General features: G+C 40.9%; 1 protein-coding gene across 6 annotated transcripts in view; it reads right to left on the reverse strand.

Moving 5' to 3' along the window:
• Window positions 1–18,640, reverse strand: part of DROSHA (drosha ribonuclease III) — a 120,905-nt gene extending 102,265 nt beyond the window's left edge. For 2 of the 6 annotated variants that reach the window (XM_032861917.1, XM_032861920.1), the window contains exons 1-7: window positions 18,507–18,640; window positions 17,292–17,421; window positions 16,331–16,396; window positions 14,490–15,323; window positions 10,230–10,322; window positions 4,265–4,375; window positions 3,801–4,032 (exon numbers count right to left, since the gene is read on the reverse strand). In XM_032861917.1, coding sequence (XP_032717808.1) covers window positions 3,801–4,032; window positions 4,265–4,375; window positions 10,230–10,322; window positions 14,490–15,323; window positions 16,331–16,347 — 1,287 coding nt within the window. In that variant the 5' untranslated portion in view covers window positions 16,348–16,396; window positions 17,292–17,421; window positions 18,507–18,640. The remainder of the gene's footprint in view (window positions 1–3,800; window positions 4,033–4,264; window positions 4,376–10,229; window positions 10,323–14,489; window positions 15,324–16,330; window positions 16,397–17,291; window positions 17,422–18,506) is intronic. The other 4 variants (XM_032861918.1, XM_032861921.1, XM_032861922.1 and 1 more) reach the window with 4 other exon arrangements.
• Between the last annotated feature and the right edge of the window lie 32 nt (window positions 18,641–18,672).

The following is an 18,672-nucleotide window of genomic DNA, read 5'->3' on the forward strand; positions in this document are numbered from 1 at the left end:
ATCATGACCCCCGCCCCCCACAGGATATCATGATAGCTGACACTCTCCTATGGAACATACACTTTCCCACTACTAAAAATCACTAATTCTGTCTTCCACATTAACCCAATGATCAAAAATAAATATCCTATGGAACAAAGAAATCACAGGGATAAAAGACATAGCATAGGGAATACAGTCAATGACATTGTGATACCATCACATGGTGACAGGTGGTGGTAGCTACACTTCTGAGCATAACATAAGGGAAACATGTTGTACGTTGCACACCTGAAACTAATGTAACATTGTCAACTATATTCAAATTTAAAAAAATTTTTTTAAAAAGGAACATCTCGGTAGCATCTGAAGTGCCAAAGACAGGAGCACCTGCGTGGCTCAGTTAAGAATCTGCCTCTTGGTTTCAGCTCAAGTCATGATCTCAGGGCCATGAGATTGAGCTGAGCATAGAGTCTGCTCAAGATTCCCTCTCTCCTCCCTCTGCCCCTCCCCCCACTTGCGCACACTCTCTCTCTCTATAATAAATAGAAGCTTTTAAAAAAAAAAGGAAGAAGTTAACATCTTATATATTCTCCCCCACACACATATGCCCCATAAATACAGGGACACAGACACACACGCACATATGCATACACTCCACAAACAGGGTTCCACAATGCATGCCTAGAGGAAATTCTCCACTTTGCCCTACTCTCTCTTCCCAGGTTGAAATCACTTTAAATGCCATACTCTTCAACTTAGTAATTTTGAAAATGTAAGGGCCAGACCTATCAGACATTGTGGGAGGCCACAATAAGGCTTGAGACGAGGACCAAACCAGGCCCTGACTTGTGCCTCCTTTAAAGTCCGAATAACCTAACCAAAGGTTTAGGACGGGAAAAGTTGAGTAGCACCAAGAAAGGGTCTGTACTATGTGTTGTGCGCTCGCCTACGTGACTTCCCACACGCTTGCTAAACAAATGAGAACAATTCGGTTGGGGTCATAAGTTCGTGGCTGGTCCTTGCTGCCCTAGTACAGCCCATAAATTACTTTCAGGTTTGCTGTATCAATACAGAACAATTGTACTGGCATCAGCCATTTGGCGTCACGAGGTCTGCTTATAGTCAAGTGTGAAACTTATTATGGGAACTTGTGGTTGTTTAACTAGACACAGATGTACTGCTTCTCCTATTGTAATATCACTATATATATGGCCTTAATGCTTTGAATAAACTTAGCACTGTTGGACATCCTCCTCAGTGCTCCTCCTGCCCCCATCTCTCTGCTCCTCGAGTTCTTTTCTTCAGCCTCTTACCCTCACGTTCCTGGTCGATTTGTCGCGCCGGCCGCGACAAGACATAAAAAGCAAATTAAAGCGAATCCTAAAATCTGGTTGTCCTGAAAGAGGTATTGCTTTTTAAAGCTTCAACTCATTACCGACATCGGCAAATCTAGGCTAGCTGACACTCTTTCTACCTCTCTACTCCAGAAAACAAAACACAAAGGTCAATGTTGGGCTTCTAGTTTATTAGTTTTCCTTCTACACCAGTTTTAATACACCCATAAAAGTAGAAGGAAAAAAAAAACTATGCCTGTTTAAACTCTTTGAGCCTCAATGTCTTCACCTTTGTTATTTTAAAGATATTAATATCCATGGCAGCCATTCTCCCTTCTTCCTTGCTAAAGGAAACATGATTCCCTTCAGATTTGGGTAGAGAATTCCTGGTCTCAGGAAAAGTAGGCTCCAGCCAGAGTCCCTCTGACCCTCAAAAATGTCTCTGTCCTCATCCCCCAGAACTAAATATGTTACCTTATGTGGCAGAAAAAACTCTGCAGATGTGATTAAGGAATTTGAGAAGAGGAGATTATCCTGGATAATCTGGGCAGGCTCAATCCAACACGAGCCCTTAAGAGCGGAAAACCTTTCCCAACAGTAGTGAGAGGTGCAGTGAAAAGAGTCAGGAGATTCTCAACACACGGGAGACACTCGACCTGCACTGCTCATTCTGAAGACGAAGAAAGGGATCTATGAGCCAAGGGATGCACACGGCCCCCAGAAGCTGGAAGCAACCTGCATCAGCCAGCCAGCAAGTGAACAAGGACCTCTGTCCCACAGCCACAAGGAACTCAACTCTGCCAACTACCTGAGAGAGCAAGAAACCAGATTCTCTCCAGAAAGGAACACAGCCTTGCTGACACCTTGATTTAGCCAGTAAGACGTAAGTTTGAGTTCTGACCTACAAAGCTGTGAGATAATAAACGTGTGTTGTAGTGAGCCATAAAGTCTGTGGAAATTTATTACAGCAGCAAAGGAAAATGAAACCCTGGGAAAGACCTATGATGTAGCCCTGGGGAAGGGATGGAAGACAAGATCCACAGGAGCTCTGAGCAAGTTCCTGGAGGAAGGCCCTACCCCACACGATCCCTGCATCCTATGTTTGGACAGAAGTGTGTAAAGACGATGCCTGGGGTCATCCCAGGCATGGGATGGACTCTCCAGAGGCAGCAGATGTCAACCTAGAGCCCTGCCATCAGTGACCCACTGAATGAACACCAGCCACCATGTCCCTCCAGACAACTTGAGAGAAATAAACGCAGCTTCTTTAAGTCACAATTAGTCAAGCATGACTCACACCCACATTCTTAACCAACAGATAGCTTCTTTCCAGTAATGTTTTGAGGATGAAGTGAGGTAATGGGGGAAGCACGAGTAAAGCTGCAGCACCATGAAGGTGCTCAGCATGTGAGCTTTCCCCTTCCTGCATCACATGAACCATGACTTAAAACCCTGCTCTAGTTTACCAAGCAAAGACCACACCACCATGAGATCCCTCAAATTCTTTTTTCTTAAGACAAGAGAGTCTACTTTTAAGTTCCCTGTAGATAACATCCCAGGCCAAGTAGAAGCTAGTTTCACAAAATTCCAAAGAAAATGCTTTTTTATCTAACCTCATCCACTAAATCAGACATCTCCAACTTCTCACCTCCCAAACCAGTAGACGATCATTCCTCCACTCATCCATTTAATCAGTGAGCATAACCACGTGTCTACCTGTGGCAAACAGGCCTAAACTAGTGGGATGGAGTCATAACACCTCTCAGGAGAAAGAGACTAAAATAGAGGGCGACCAAAAATAAAATGGAGATAGGAGAAAAACAAGGAAAAAGAGGCGAGCATATGAAAGAGGAGGTCGTGGAGTTGGATACAGCAACGAGGGAGTGGGCTGCCAAGGCCGGGAGCCTCGCCTTGAGCAGCACGTGCACTGAATCTCTCACGAGCCCGGGAAGGGTAACGGGTGAAGATCCCTGCTTCCACAAGGGCAGCCAACATGCATGGGAAAACTTCCCATGGTTATCTTTGGTCAAGGACAGACTTGTAAGAGACAAACTCAAATTCTTATTTCCCATTTTGCGGGGAAAAGATACACATAAATGCATAACCACAAACTGCATACAGTAGTTCTGTGTGAGAGCTGATCAAACCACCGGTATCCAGACTAGCAGTGTTATAAAAATGCAGAACGAAGAGATACCTTAATTAATCTACTGCAGCACTCTGGCATTTGGTTGTATAAAACAACTTTGGTCTACAGCAGTGGTTCTCGACTGGAGAGGGGAGGAGGGGGCATCTGGAAGCGTCAGAAGACAGCTTAGGCATCACAAGTGCGGAGGGGTCCTACTGGCATCCTGTGCATACAGCCCAGAGACGCTGCTCAACGTCTTACAACGCACAGGGCGGGCCCCACCAAAGAATTATCTGACTCCAAATGCCAAAGGTGCCAAAATTGAGAAACCCTGGTCTACAGCTTCTCAGACCTACCACCTGATCCATGGGGTCACTGGAGTAGTAGTTCTCTGAGTGGGTGCAGCGGATCCACACAGGCTTAAGAAGTTCTTCTTCCTCTTCCTCATTTTTGTCAGGCAGTGTCTCCTCCGGCTCTTTTTCCTTTATTGAGGTATAATTCTTCTCTTTGCCAGTGCTCTGGCTGTCACTCCATCTGTCTTTTTCTTCCTCCCAACGAGCTCTCTTTTTCTCCCTACTTGGGGAGCGACTTTAAAAGGAGGCAAAGGATGCTAATTATTTAAAATGTTCTTATGTTGTAAAGTGATTCTATTTCAACTACTTAGTTCACGTTTTACCTCAAATAAAAAGGCCATACCAAACCACGGTATTTACTTTTGTTAAACCAGTGATTCCTGAACACTAGTCTGATGGCATCAGAATCACCTGAAGTTAGTTGTTTAAAAATACAAATTCCCAGGCCCTACCCCAGATCTACTTACTGATTCACAGTCTCCGGGGGTGGGGCCCAAGAATCTGTATTTTTAATAATCTCCCCAGGTAATTCTGGTGTGCATCCGGCAGGTTCAGGGACAACCGGCAAACCGTAACTCCTAGAAGAGAAAGATATTTCGGAAATATTGGAAAATCTCCACATACAGACAATCTCAGCAACGAGAATACTCGTTTTGAATCTTCCACAACTTGCTTTGCCAAGAAAAAACAAAGGCTGCACAAAACATGGTTTCAGCTTGGCCAATAAACTGAGCCTGAGGACCATAAATCAAGAGTGAACCTGTTTTATCCTCCCCAACCACCTCTCTGGAAGCCCACACTTGGGTTACTCATTAGTGAACCACCACTCTAATTCTGATCCCTGCACAGATTAATATTAACTCAATTAAAAAGTATAAAAACAACTCAATATCCTTGAATTTCTGCTTGAAATATGCAAAGGCCCATCCTATGGATATGTTTAGAGAGAAAAACCTACAGGACAGATTTTAACTTAAGATCCAAAAATTTAAATGCAACCATACAGACCCTGAGAACGCAGCCATGGACAGTAACTGCTGTATCAGTGCTATGTGGGCATCCTCTGCAGCCACAACTAGCAAAGTCACTATCATCCAAGAAAGCTTACAATCGGATCAAAGTCACAGATTCACTATTCACATCAACTCTACCACTAACTTCTGATTTTATGACAGGAATGTGCGAGGGTGGAGGGGAGAATGGGTGGATGATTAGAAAGATTACATACATTGATTACTTACTGATATAACTTATAATGTTACAATGTACATCATTAATTTTGTTACCAGAAGTTACCATAAATGTATGTACATCCACTGTAGAAAGCTACTAAAGTATTAACAAAAATAAAATAACTCACCCATAAAACCACTCTGAGATAATCACTACATTTCACAAATATGTTAAAACATACAGATACAGGACTATATATACAGACACACACGATTTAACAAAAAAAAGGAACTCTATAGTCTGCCTTTCTCACTCAAAAGAAAATCAGGAATACCCTTCTATTTCAATGCATCTATATCTGAACCACTTTTATAATGGCGCATACTGTTCTTTTATATATATACGTGGCCATAATTTAACAAATCTAATCAGAGTCATTTAGGCTGTTACCTTCTTTTTTTTTTTTTCCATCATAAATGCTACTGTGAATCACACTTGTGTCCTTTGTACACCTGTCAAATTATTCCACACAAAGAATGTATACTATTTTTTAAGGCTTTCCTCTAGATAGGTAGTACCAGTTTAGACTACAATCAAAACCACATGTGAGCTCCCATTTCCACACAACCTGTCAATATGATGTTTTTAAATCTCTGCCATTCTGATGAAAGAAGTATCTTATTTAACTTCCAATTTTTTTAATCACTACTGAAATAACGTTTCATGTTCACTTTCTTTATGAACATCCCAATCATATGCTATGCCAGCATTGTTAAAATTAGGAATATAATCTTTTTTATTCATTGAAAAAGGTTTTTGAATAAGATAACTGCCCCTCCGTCAATGGAATGCAACCTCTTTCAGTTTTCTGTCTTCCTTTTAATTCTGTCCATTGCTACATATAACTTACACAGCCAAATCTGGAGATTTTTTTTGCTTATGCTGCCTGCCTTAGTATAATGTTTGGAATACTTTCCCATCCCAAAGTTAAATAAATATTCTTTATTTCCTTCAGTTACTTATTAACATTAAACTTTTTTATTCTACCTCTCCAAAATATAAGACAGAAATCTAATTTCCATTTTTTCCTCCATATGGCTTATCAATTGTCCCATCAGTTTCTCCTCTGACTTGAAATAATTTTACGATAAATGTAAATTTTCATACTATTTGAATGTTGCTCAATACTTGGGGTATTTTATACTCACATCAAATCGTTTTAATTATTCTGTGTATTGAACATTTTGATTCCACTAAACTAAGTATCCCAGCATAATTATTTTTCTTCATTATTCTCACTTCTAGTCCAAAGAAGAACTGAAGTCATTGTAAAGTTTTAAAACTAGTAGTTCAACTGAAGTTACATTAAAATCATGGATTATTTGAAGAAAACTGGTATTTTTCACAACACTGGCCTCCACTTCTGCTGTAAGAATATGGAATGCGTCCATGCATTTACGCCATCTTGTCTTTAGCTACATTTCTAGTTTTCTTCACACTCATCTATGTATTTTTTAAGTTTATTAAGATATTTAATTTTAGTTTAATTTCTAGAGTGAATCTACATTTTTTCCCCACTACATTTTCTTAGGTGTTTCCAGTATTTAGGAAGTATATTAATTTTGGTATATTTCTTTTATAATTATCAACTTCAGTGAATTAATTCTCATTGTTTCTTAGCTGATCCTCTTGAATTTTCCTGCTAATACCATTAGCTAAAAATGGCAACTCTTAGCTTCCACTAGTATGGGTTGGTTAGTCTGTGTGTTTATTTTAGTACTCACTACAAGCCTAACACTGCTAAGCAATTTACTGACACATTTAATCCTTAGAAGAATCCTATGAGGCAGATATGAACATCTCCTACAGAGGAAACAGAATTATGAACTGCATCACTTGCCCAATATCACAAAGCTATTAAGTGGTAGTTAAATGCTAATACGGTTGTTTCATACAGACATTCTGACATGTACTGAAATCCCACCAAACATTTATGCCAAGAAACAGGGGCAAAACTATCCTCACTCCACTCCTCTTGAGGCATCATCAAGAATGATGGATTGTCAGAGTTGTCTGTTGTGAATATCAATTAATATTTTTTTTTAACACTTTGAGAGGGTCATTTCAAAACAGGAGCAAAATATGTTTAGGTTAAGTGTCTCAGGCACTCCAAACTTCAAATCCAAACTTGAACTTGTTTCTTCACAACAAGCTATACTACAAACTGTAAGTTTTCCTCCTTTACAGTATTTGTATCTCTGATTTTAATTTCTCATCCTCTGCATTAGTTGGAACTCATAGAATCCAAGCCTCTGCCTTCTCCACAAGCTACTGGGCATTGGAGAAGAAACCACTAGACCAAAGAGATTTCCAGCACTCTACATTAATAATCACCAACCTCAAATGGGCCCTCAATGGTTTGAGGCCCACGGTATCTGGCTTCTTTTTCCCCCTGTCCTTAGCAACTCCTCCACAGGTCCTTACTCTGAACAAACTCTTCCTTGTAAATCTCATCTAATCCCCGCCATTTAGTATTTCCACCTGGGATCTCTTTTCTTAACTTTACACCTATGTATCCAATTAACTACCACATAATTCCACTTGGTTGGCTCACAGATTCTCAAACTCACATGCCTAAACTATACTCATCTTGCATCTTTCCTAGTGCTCACCACCCACCATGGGGAGCACCAGATCTCAGGTGATGGCTGCTGACTCTTCCCTCACCATCAATTATCATATTGACCCTATCTCAGTCAGTACTGAGACAGTACTACTCAGTTCCCTCTATCGTTCCCCATTACCACTGTCACTGCACTGATCTAGGCACAATCGCTTGTACAGATTACTACAAAAGCCATCTAAACTCATTTCCCAACATCCAGGCTTGACCTTCTCAGAGCACTTGGCTACACTGCAACCTTCACACGTGTGCTTTTCTCTCCCTCTTCCATCCCCTTCCCTAATGCATTCCTAGAACACTTCAAGTATCAACTGTAAAAAGAGGTAAAATTTGGATTTTTCTATGATTTCCCGAGACTGAGCTCACACTATTGTGTTACCAGAGCAACTTCTCATGGCACTTAACTTTCTCATTCCTTAAGTGGGGACTCTTGTGAATGACTGTATCACTCACACCAATACAATACCTGGGACACACATGATTGCAATGTTTTTTGTTCACTTCTTGTTAGGTGACAGTGATAGGCAATGGAACTGCATCTTTTTCCTAACTCATATGGGAAGGACTGAAAGGTTTAAACACTAAATCTGGCTCTTCTGAGATGGTGTCAATCAGGTTCATCATGAGATGATATTCTCCATCATGTTAGAGAAGTTTGTTTATATACTTAGTTCACCAAGTCTTCTATTTTTAAGAGGATGCTGGTTCTATTTTAAATACCAAATAAATAGGAACTGAGATAACTCTACAGATTTTGACACAAAGAATTAATTATAGGGGCGCCTGGGTGGCTCAGTCGTTAAGCATCTGCCTTCAGCTCAGGTCATGATCCCAGGGTCCTGGCATAGAGCCCCGCATTGGCCTCCCTGCTTGGCAGGAAGCCTGCTTCTCCCTCTCCCACTCTCCCTGCTTGTGTTCTCTCTCTTGCTGTCTCTCTGTCAAATAATTTTTAAAATCTTAAAAAAAAAAAAAAAAGAATTAGTTATAGATTTCCTAATACTAACCAATTTACCCATGCAATCTTGGAGTAAACTATTATTCAGCATGCTACTAAAAACAACTGGCTAATATACTAATCAGTATTTTTATATCCATATTCATAAGAGAGATGGTTTTGTAGTTTTCTTTCCATTAGGTTACTAACATTTTGCCATGTCGGTTTTCTGGGCGTCACAGCATGAGCTGAGCTCACCTTCCATCTTCATCAATGTTCTAGAACGGTCTAAAACTTTTTTGGACATGATATAAATCCAACTTTTTCCATTTTTTCCAGTTACTGGCCTAATACACTTTTTGCTTCTTAAGTGATTTGTAGTATCTGTTTTCATCAAAATCAATGCAGCACAACCAAGTTTTTAAATTTTGTAAATATAGCATCTGTACATATACCAACATACGAGAATTTTTAAATTCCCTTCCTTTTTTAAAAATTTTTTATTTATTTATTTGACACAGAGAGAGAGCAAGCAGAGAGAATAGCAGGTAGAGGGAGAGGGAGAAGCAGGCTCCCCAATGAGCAAGGAGCCCGATGTGGGCTCTGGGATCAGAGCCCTGGGATCAGGGCCTGAGCCAAAGATAGTCTCCTAACCAACTGAGCCACCCCGGGACCCCAAATCCCCTTCATGCTTATGATCCATTCTTTCTTCTACCTAATAGAATGTCGTTTTTCTTTTCCTGATTTGCCACTTTATAAATCATATGACCTTTCAAAGAAGTCTTGCATTTACTTCCAAATATTGTTATAGTGCTATAGTTCTGTTTGCTATTTAATTTTTTTATCTTTAAATCCCTTTTTCTGCATTTCTTATACTCTACCAATATGCAGAGCCAAGTAATCAAATAATTATATAAACATATTTATATATATTACATATAATCCTACATATAAAATACATACATACATAGTTATCATTTATTTGGCACTAACTCTGGACCCAGTTCTAAGTGTTTTTACATGTATTATCTCAATGACTACTAGCCACTGAATAAAGCAAGTGTAACTGTTCTTATTTTAGACAAAGACACTGAGGCTTCAAATGGTTAGATAATTCTGCCCAATATCAAAACTGGGAGAATAAGTGACCCTAATCTATCAGACTGTAGAGTGCTATTCTTGATTATAGGTCCACAAATTTTACCTCTTGATATAGAACTGATTACACCCTATAGATTTTGGTTTACAACAATCTCAGTGTTGTTCTTCTAAATAAAATGTGACTGGAGTTTTGTTTTGTTTTTTTCTAAAACAAGTAAATTTAAGAGCATAATTATGAATTCCCAAGTTTCCTTTTTTTTAACACCTTAAATTATTAATGTGTATATTGTTTTATAGCAATTGAGGCCAGAAAAAGTGACCTATAAAATTTCTGATTTTTGGGAATCGATCAAGATTTTCCTTGTGCATCTTTAATACATCTTGAAAGTAAAAGTTTTTAAGTTACTAGCTGATTTAGCTTTTCACAGGGCATTTTGGATAGACTCTTAGGCTACTTTGAAGACTTGGTGATGTTATGTATAAGCACAAAACCTAATTCAAGGAGATCTAGAACTTCTTTCAGTGTCAACTCCTTGCTTACCTTCCAGATCTCTTATACTCTTTTTTGTAGGACCTTTCCAGAGATGGTGATCTTCGGCTGTCCCGGTGCCTGTGTCTCTCCCGTTCCCGCTCTCTTAAAGGAATTAAGACACAGAGCTGTTTTCAACAGAAAGACTCAAAAACACCATCTCTTTTCACTAAATTCATCTTCTAAATAAAAGGACCTCACAAATTTTTCAGGCACTATTCTCCATGGGACATTTTTATTCATATTTATTAAAGGATAAAGGCGCTTTTCACTTTACAGAAGTTAACTTGGACATTTTTTGTTGTTTTCTTTAAAGAAAGAAGTCATACTTGATGCTAAGCAGCAAAGGGATTTATGATAATCTTCTCTCCAGATGGTCCAACCAGCCAATCCTCAGTTGTTTAACCTACAGGGAAAAGTTTCAAGGATTCTACTACCTAGTCATTTCAAGAAAACTCTCAATTTCATCCACGAAATAAATGTAAATTAAAACTCTTATTGGGAAAATTAAGATAAGGTTCTATAATTGAAGAGTTCTAAACTCTTACAGGTTAGAGGCCTGAGTTACAGTTCCAGGTATCCCTGATACCTAGCCATGAGACTATAAGTCACTTCACCTTAATATGCTGTTTTCATCTGGAAACAACTCTAAATGGAGACACTGGGTTTATGCAACATAAAATAGAATGAGGGATTTTAAAACCTTTCAATGTAAAATGGGAATTTAATAATGATAACAATAATAACTTCTGAGTCTATTTAGTAAGTGCAATGAGGATCTGGAATAAAACTTGGAACTCTATATAGAGTGTTTAAATCAGAACTAAATCTAAGGGAAATAACCACCCAATCTTAGAATGAAAAAAAAAAAAAAAAAAAGTCATAGTAGCCGGGGTCCAGCAAGAAGACTACAAATAGGTCTGAACTCAAAAACATCCCCCAACCTATTGCCAAATAGAAGAAATGTAAATATACTGAAAAGCAAAGCTTACAAAAATGATCAACTGTGTAGATATTAAAGCAGAAATTGTTTTTTCACTTAAAGATCATTTCTCCTCAAGAAAGATTCCCTGACATGTGTATAAACCTCAGGTATACACCGGCTATCCAAAATAAAGTAGCCTGAGCTTGGGATTCCACATTCTTTATCTCATACACTTCTAAAATTACAGTTTACTGAGGTCCCTGGCTGGCTCAGTCAGTAGAACATGCAACTCCTGCTCCTGGGGTTTGAGTCCCACATGGGGTGTAGAAATTCCTTTAAAAAAATTAATAAATAAAATTACAGCTTACTTTTAAGCAGTAAAATCCCAAGTAGTGAGTGGTACCACATGACAAATAAAATGTAATGTGTATTGGCATGGTGGCTGAAAAGAATAATTGCCTATATTTCCAAGTAAAAACTCAACTGAAAGGACAACCCTAATTTTTTGTTTGTATTTTAACATCCAGGTAACAGAATTTTTCATCTGAGAATGACACTTCTGACAATGATTGCTACCTTGGAGTGGATATAAACTGAGGAGGCCAATGTAGATATAAAGCACATTAGTAACACCATATAATGAGCCCATGTAAAGCAAGAAAAACAATGTTTGGGTTACTTTTCCAAAGACTCTTCATTGTCTGCAAGTATCCAGATATTCCTTAGTACATAATACTAGCTCTCCGATGGCTACACATTGTACTCACCAGGACAGCTACGGGGATTATTGTGCGTTCGCCCCACTCAGGTCTGGGAAACCACAGGTCTGACCCCACCAACACTGCAGAACAGCATGCTTAGTACACTGCATCTGTGGCTGTTTCTTTTCCCATTCCCCAGACTAACCTTGATCTTTCCTGATAACAAATACACACACCCACTTCTTCACAAACTTCCTCTAGAAATAGTTTGTCCTAAAACAATCTGGTAATTAGTATTTAACCATATTTTAGAGGAGAAAAAGAAGGAAGATGGGATCTGAAAAAGGATAGACTGACTTACCCTAAGAAGCAAGCGGAGAAGTCACCAGATGAGAGACCACAGAATTTACATAAACTTAACACGATCTAATGCACAAATTTGTGACGTTTTGGTTTTCTCCAATATACTTCTAGAAGTTATGCTAGGACATTCTGTGCCCCCTTTTTTTATTCACAGAAACATTCCATGTAAGACAGACTGACACTCTACCTAAGACCTCAAAGGGAGCTGACTATAATGTGGCCCTGACACTAAGGCAGCTCCAAGGCAGACACCCAAATGCATTACAAAGCAATTCCAACAGAAATAAATGCCATGTAGAAAGATGAGCTACCTGCCTAAGCAGGTCTTTACTATGTAAAAGAGCTGTGGTTTGGGATAATGCAGATTCGTGGCACTTGATTTCACTTACCAGGAGAGATCCTCAGGTGACAGGACATAAGGTTCTTTAAATAAACACATAGCTCCAAGTTTAAGCCTGATTCAAGAATTTAGGATTTTTACAGCAGAGCCCTAAAAATTCCTCTAACTGCAGCAGCCCAAAATGGCGGGGGGGGGGGGGAGTGCCCTTCTAGAATGTTGAAGTCCACAGCAAAGTGTTTCCCCAGAAACAGGATTATTAACAATCATTTCAAAGTCTAAAGAAAACTATTAACACTTTCCAGTTTAGATTTTTACCATAAAATTATAAAATAAACTATCATAGGCCTCTGCCAATTAGTCCATCAGAGAAAAATTAAGGACAAAACTGACTAGAAACAGTAATTCACACTGAAAAGATTTTTTAGAGTCTATCAACTCTCAGCCAGGTCTGACCCACCAGAAATCAGTTATCTCTGCAAGAAATAAGTTCTCTTCTACCTTCCACTGGGCATCAGGAAGAGGAAACAACACATTTTCCTTCCAAACCTTCTAAGCACTAGTCACTCTCCTCAGGACTGAGAATGACTACTACCATTAACTGGCAAAATGTTCAGTCATTACCTTGAAAGTCAACAGCCATGAGAAAAATGTGGAAACCGAGAAGTGAACCGATTCCACAGGAGCCAAGACCAGCTCTCCACAAGCCCACATAGTGAAGTGACCTGGGTTGGGGAGCTCAAATCCTTTCAGCACAGAAGTTCCATAGGACAATGAAGGTAAACACATCACAGGGGACAGAAGGAGAAGCACCACTACTAGCTCGACAAATGGAAAGCTTCAACAATTCAAAAGAGTTCACTGAAGGTACAAATTATTTGGTACAATTGTTATCTACATAGGTTTACTTTTCCATCTAAACTACTGGTTCTTAGACTTTTGGAGAAAAGTCTTGAGACTCTGCTGTAAGGTACCACTTTACTTAGAGAAAAACATGCAGACACATAAAATTCAGCATATAACTTCACAGCATTTCTATAAACCCATCTATGAGTCCCAAGTTAGAAATGCCTGCTGGAAACCTTACTTTCTTACATGTATCTGCTACAAATATTTGGTCTCTTGAAAAAAATGAATGTGATCTGGAATGAAACAGTATTTTTCAAATACAACTTTCCTCAGTATGAATACATTTCAATGCAACAAAATCAAATTAAAAACTATTTTGAAAACTTTGTAACCAACGTTATTGCATTTTACAAGGAAACAGAGCAAGAAGGCAACTATGTACAATAAACTTCCACTTATCCTAAAAGCCAGAAAGCAAGTTCAGCTTAACTAATTCAATTCCTAATACCATACACAGATCAGTTCCAAAAGAACTCAGGTGCTTTAACCTGATACGGTGATCATACTGAACAAAAATAAATATGATAATGCAAAAAACCACACGAAAAAGCAATACATGAACCTTCATAGATCATCATTAAAATGTCAGCTGTATTATGCAGAGTAATCAGCTTACACTCATGGCAATGAATCTACAATGATACTTTTGAAATGCTTTTCAGGGACGCCTGGGTGGCTCAGCGGGTTAAGCCTCTGCCTTCAGCTCAGATCGTGATCTCGGGGTCCTGGGATCGAGTCCCGCATTGGGCTCTCTGCTCGGCAGAGAGCCTGCTTTCTCCTCTCTCTCTCTCTGCCTGCTTGTGATCTCTGTCTGTCAAATAAATAAATAAAATCTTTTAAAAAAAAAAAATGCTTTTCAAAAGTGGCTTCTCTGACATTAACTTACTTTGTCAGTTGTCTCTTCCTCTTCAAAACAGCCCCAAACATGTTTTCTTCCCTTTATAAATCAAAAATGCGCCGCTGGACCTTTTTGGTTTGGTTTTCTGAGAAACCCAAATGGACCTCTGCAGTTCAGTAAGAACACACACGGGCTTTACCTGCTCCGCTCATAGCTCCGGTGACGGGAGGGCGTTCTCCCTCGGTCATAATCTGATCTGTAGCGGCTGTCTTGTCTTCTCCTGTCAGGACTCCGGCCTCGTTCCCTCCGATCCAGGGACCGATGCCTCTCGCCTCGCCCGTGACTGTGATCCCGGTGCCTGTGATCCTCATAGTGCTTGAGCCTTTCTGGGGACCTTCTCTCACTGGGAGCCTTTGGGAGTGGGTATGGAGGGAGGTGTCTAAAATGAGGACTACTGCTATTATTAGCACTGGGAGGGAAAGAACTGGGGTTGTTCTGGAAGCTATTAAAATTGGGAGGTGGGAAATTATGGTGTGAGTATCCTGGAGGGTACTGATAATTGACCTGCTGTGGCATGACCGGAGGGGGTGGGGGATGGGGCATGGAAGGAGGGGGCATCATGAAGGGGAAAGTGCCTTGTCCAGGAGGTGCTCCAGGGACTGGGGGGTTATTAGGACAGGGCACTGGTGGCGGCATAGGAGGAAAACAGGGAGGCACGGGGAAGGGGGGCCTCATCTGGTGGTTTGGGAAGGGGGGCCGTATAGGGCAGGGCGGAAGAGGGCCTTGGGCTGATGGAGGCATGGGAGGAGGGAAGGGGACAAAGTCTGGTCGTGGAGGCAGAAAATTGGGGGCTGGAGAGTTTGAGAACGTGGTAGAAGGGGCACTTGGGGGTTCGTATTGATATTGCACAGGAGGCTGCTGAGGGTGAAGTAGTCTCAGATTTTGGGGCCTGAAGGCTGGGGCTGAGGGTCTGGCTCCATGTCCTCCTCGCCCTCGGGGACACCCTCGTCCTGGGTGGAACGACATTCTATGACTTTGCGGGAGGTAAGAAAAAGAGAAAAAGAAAAAAGAACCAAAAACTCACCATAAACAGGGTTTCACAAATGCCTGACCACCTTCCCGAGCAACGGACAGACCCCTTCAGCCACTGGATTAGTCCACCCATCTGACGCTGCATTCTCTGTAATACCTCAAACTCCTCAGAGCCAATAAACTCTTCTTCCCCTGTCTCAGTCCCTGGCTTCTATCATCCTTCAGAATGATGAACTCAACATCCCACTGTTAAATTAGTTGCTGTTCTGTGCTCAGGCTCCCCAAAAATCTGAACCTTGCCACATCATCCCACCCACACACCCCACATTCTCTACATCTCTACATCTGCACCAGCATCTTCATCTTCACCTTCCTCCACTCAGACAGCATTTATGTCCATAAATGCAACATAACAGGTCCTACAAGGAATTAGTAACCCTCCCCTCTAAGACAATACCACTGGCTCCTCTTTTAGTGTTTCCTATCTCAACAGATAATAGCGTTTATTGGTCCTCAAATCATACACAAGGGAATTATCTGGTAACTTTTCTTTCCTTATCCCCTTTAGCCAAAAATTTATTTTAAATCCCCATCACTTCTCTTCATATAAATATTTCCTGATTTCATCCACTTCACACCATCATTTCTTCCCTGACTACAATAATAACACCCTTGCTGGCCTTTCTACAATCACTATCACCACCTACCAGGCCTTCATCAGGTTTCCCCTCTCACACTCTGCGCTGCTTCTTGGCAGGTTCTATAGTAAATCACAATTCACCAACTAGTTACCTCATTCCACCTTTCACATCTGGCTGTCCCTCAGAACTATAAGCTCCATCAGGGTAGGGCTCTGGCGTGTTCCTAGCCATGAACATGGCCCACGTGAACACATTTCCTCCGCTCCACACATATCAAAATCCCTCCCACACCCTAGGACCCCAGTGCCAGTGTTTGCTCTTCTCTCTGCTGTCACAAAACCCCCACCATTACAGTCACACCACTCACCACGTATTGCCTTGCATTATGACGTACTGCCTGGATATGTCACATCTTCCACAGAGAACATAAGCGCTAGAGGACAGAAAGAATAAAACAGGCATAAAAATGTTTCCCAAACTGCTAATGTCTGCAATTATCTTAATGCTGATTTTACATTCTCCAACACATTAAGCATACTGACAATATTAAGAGTATATCCCCCAAATTAATGTTTATAACTAACTGTTAAGATGTCCTTATCACAATGAGACTAGCAGTCAAATTCAAATATAACTGTAATTTGTAAACACAAGTTATCCTTGATTTCATCCTCAGCTTTCCATGGAAAAATGCTGTGACTGTGAATGACTTTCCAAATACTTAAGCTTCAGCAAATATTTTAAAAACTCAAATAAATATTAAATGCAAAAAATGTTAATGTAGAAGCATCTTCCTAAAGTCTATCTAACTAAAAGTTTTACCAATAGATTACAGTAGATTTTTTAAAGGTTCAAGAAAGTAATGTCAAATTATCTAGCTGTATCACTCAGTGTGCCTAGTAACTAGTTGGCATCAAATAATATCTGATTTATGATTATTATCAGTCTAAGGCCTTCATGATAACCGTCGGACCTACATAGTTGATCTTGCCACCACAGGCTACTCACGGCTCATGGCCAACAGAATCTAATGCTTGGCATTTAAGGGCTTCTATAACCTGGACCCAACTTCTTACAGGCTTATCCTCCATCACCTTCCCTATGAAGTGCCTATCACCCCAGATCTTCCCAGTTGCCTAACATACCAAGTACTATCACCCAGCTTGCTCTTTGCTCCCACTCTTCTAAAATCCCCTGCTCTACGAATCTGTCCACTGCATTTCATCTACCTACATAAGCTGCCACCTCTTTTGTGAAGACTTTCCTAGTGCCCTTTAGAAAGTGATCCCATTCCCTCTAGACTTACTTACTTCTTTTACAGCACTTACCAGAGGCTGTCTCATATTATAGTCATGTGTGCACATTTCTAACTCCTCCTCCACTAGAGTATTAGCTCCTTGAGGACATGGGTTGATTCATAGTCATTTCTGTATCCTTCACAGCCTCTGGCAGAACATCCTGCACATAGTAGGTGGTCAATAAATGTTTACTATCTCACCAATGGCATAGGTTTCTATGTTGCTATTGTACATTTCCCTTTCACATATACCCATGACATATCTGCATTACCAAAACCAAAGAGTAGGCCTTTTCAGCTTCAGGGGATATTCGATGAGCCTACACATGTGGCAGGCCCTGTGGACTCAATGTTGAGTAAGACACCCAGCCTGCAAGACTCAAGCAATGAATCCACTTTAAAAAAAAAACACATCTTTTAAAAAAATAAATAAATAAGGCAATAACCAAGAAAAAAGAGAAAAGAGGTATGCACAGGATCTAGGGAATGCAAAGGAGTGTGTTGAACCTAGAGGTGGGAAACACGATCACCACCGCTTGTAACAGTGTGTAGTAGTTGAACTTTCAGGATTAGATGCCCAGGGATGTTTCTATAGAGAGAATACCTGAAAACACTGATTATGAAACTGATATACGGAAGGCACAGTCAGACTGTGCTACGGATGCAAACTTTAATTCAAAGCCAAAAGTCAAGGAATTCACTGCAACTGGAAGAACACTTAGTTTCTGCGTCTGTCTACTCCTAGCTTGCTGTATGGAAGGAGGGAAACCGAGGGAGCTGTTTCGCATAGTTAACACGTCCAGGAACATCAGTCTATGTTGAAAGAGTTGCAAAGCGTGCCTACGTTATTAAGAACACCCTTTCCCCCACTTGCATCCCCAAGCCAGTCACCTTCGTCCAGCTGATCTGTAATTGCGTTTCCCTGTTTGCATCTCCCGCCAGACTGTGAGCCCCACGAGGCAAGCGCTGGGCTCACGGTCTCCCTCCGCTCCGAGACCCGGGCGGCCCCAGGCCTGGACCACCGCAAGCGCTCCACAAATGAATGAAAGGCCGCATTTTTTACTTCTATTTGTCTGCGGGATTCGGGCCTAGGGTCGCTTTTTTGCTCTTAGCTGCAGATCTGAAGAGGGGCTGCCCGACCTTAACTTAAAGGCGCCTGTCGCCCCAGCCCCGGACTCCAGCCCCGTTTAAACCGGACACTCGGAAAGGCTCCCTGTTCCAACACCCACAAGTTGCCCCTTTTTACCTACAAAAGGCCCTTGGGCCGCGAGGTTGCCGTCAAAGCAAAGCCAGGCTTATCCTGCAGCCGCCAAGACCATAGCGCCACCCGCGCCTCCGGAACAGGAAACCGAGGAAATTAAAAAGCAAACCTGAGAAAGCTGGACCGCGACAGGGAAAGCTCTTGGGCTCGC

The sequence above is a fragment of the Lontra canadensis genome, unplaced genomic scaffold (assembly GCF_010015895.1).
Source record: "Lontra canadensis isolate GAN:19392208 unplaced genomic scaffold, GSC_riverotter_1.0 scaffold22, whole genome shotgun sequence".
Classification (NCBI taxonomy): domain Eukaryota; kingdom Metazoa; phylum Chordata; class Mammalia; order Carnivora; family Mustelidae; genus Lontra; species Lontra canadensis.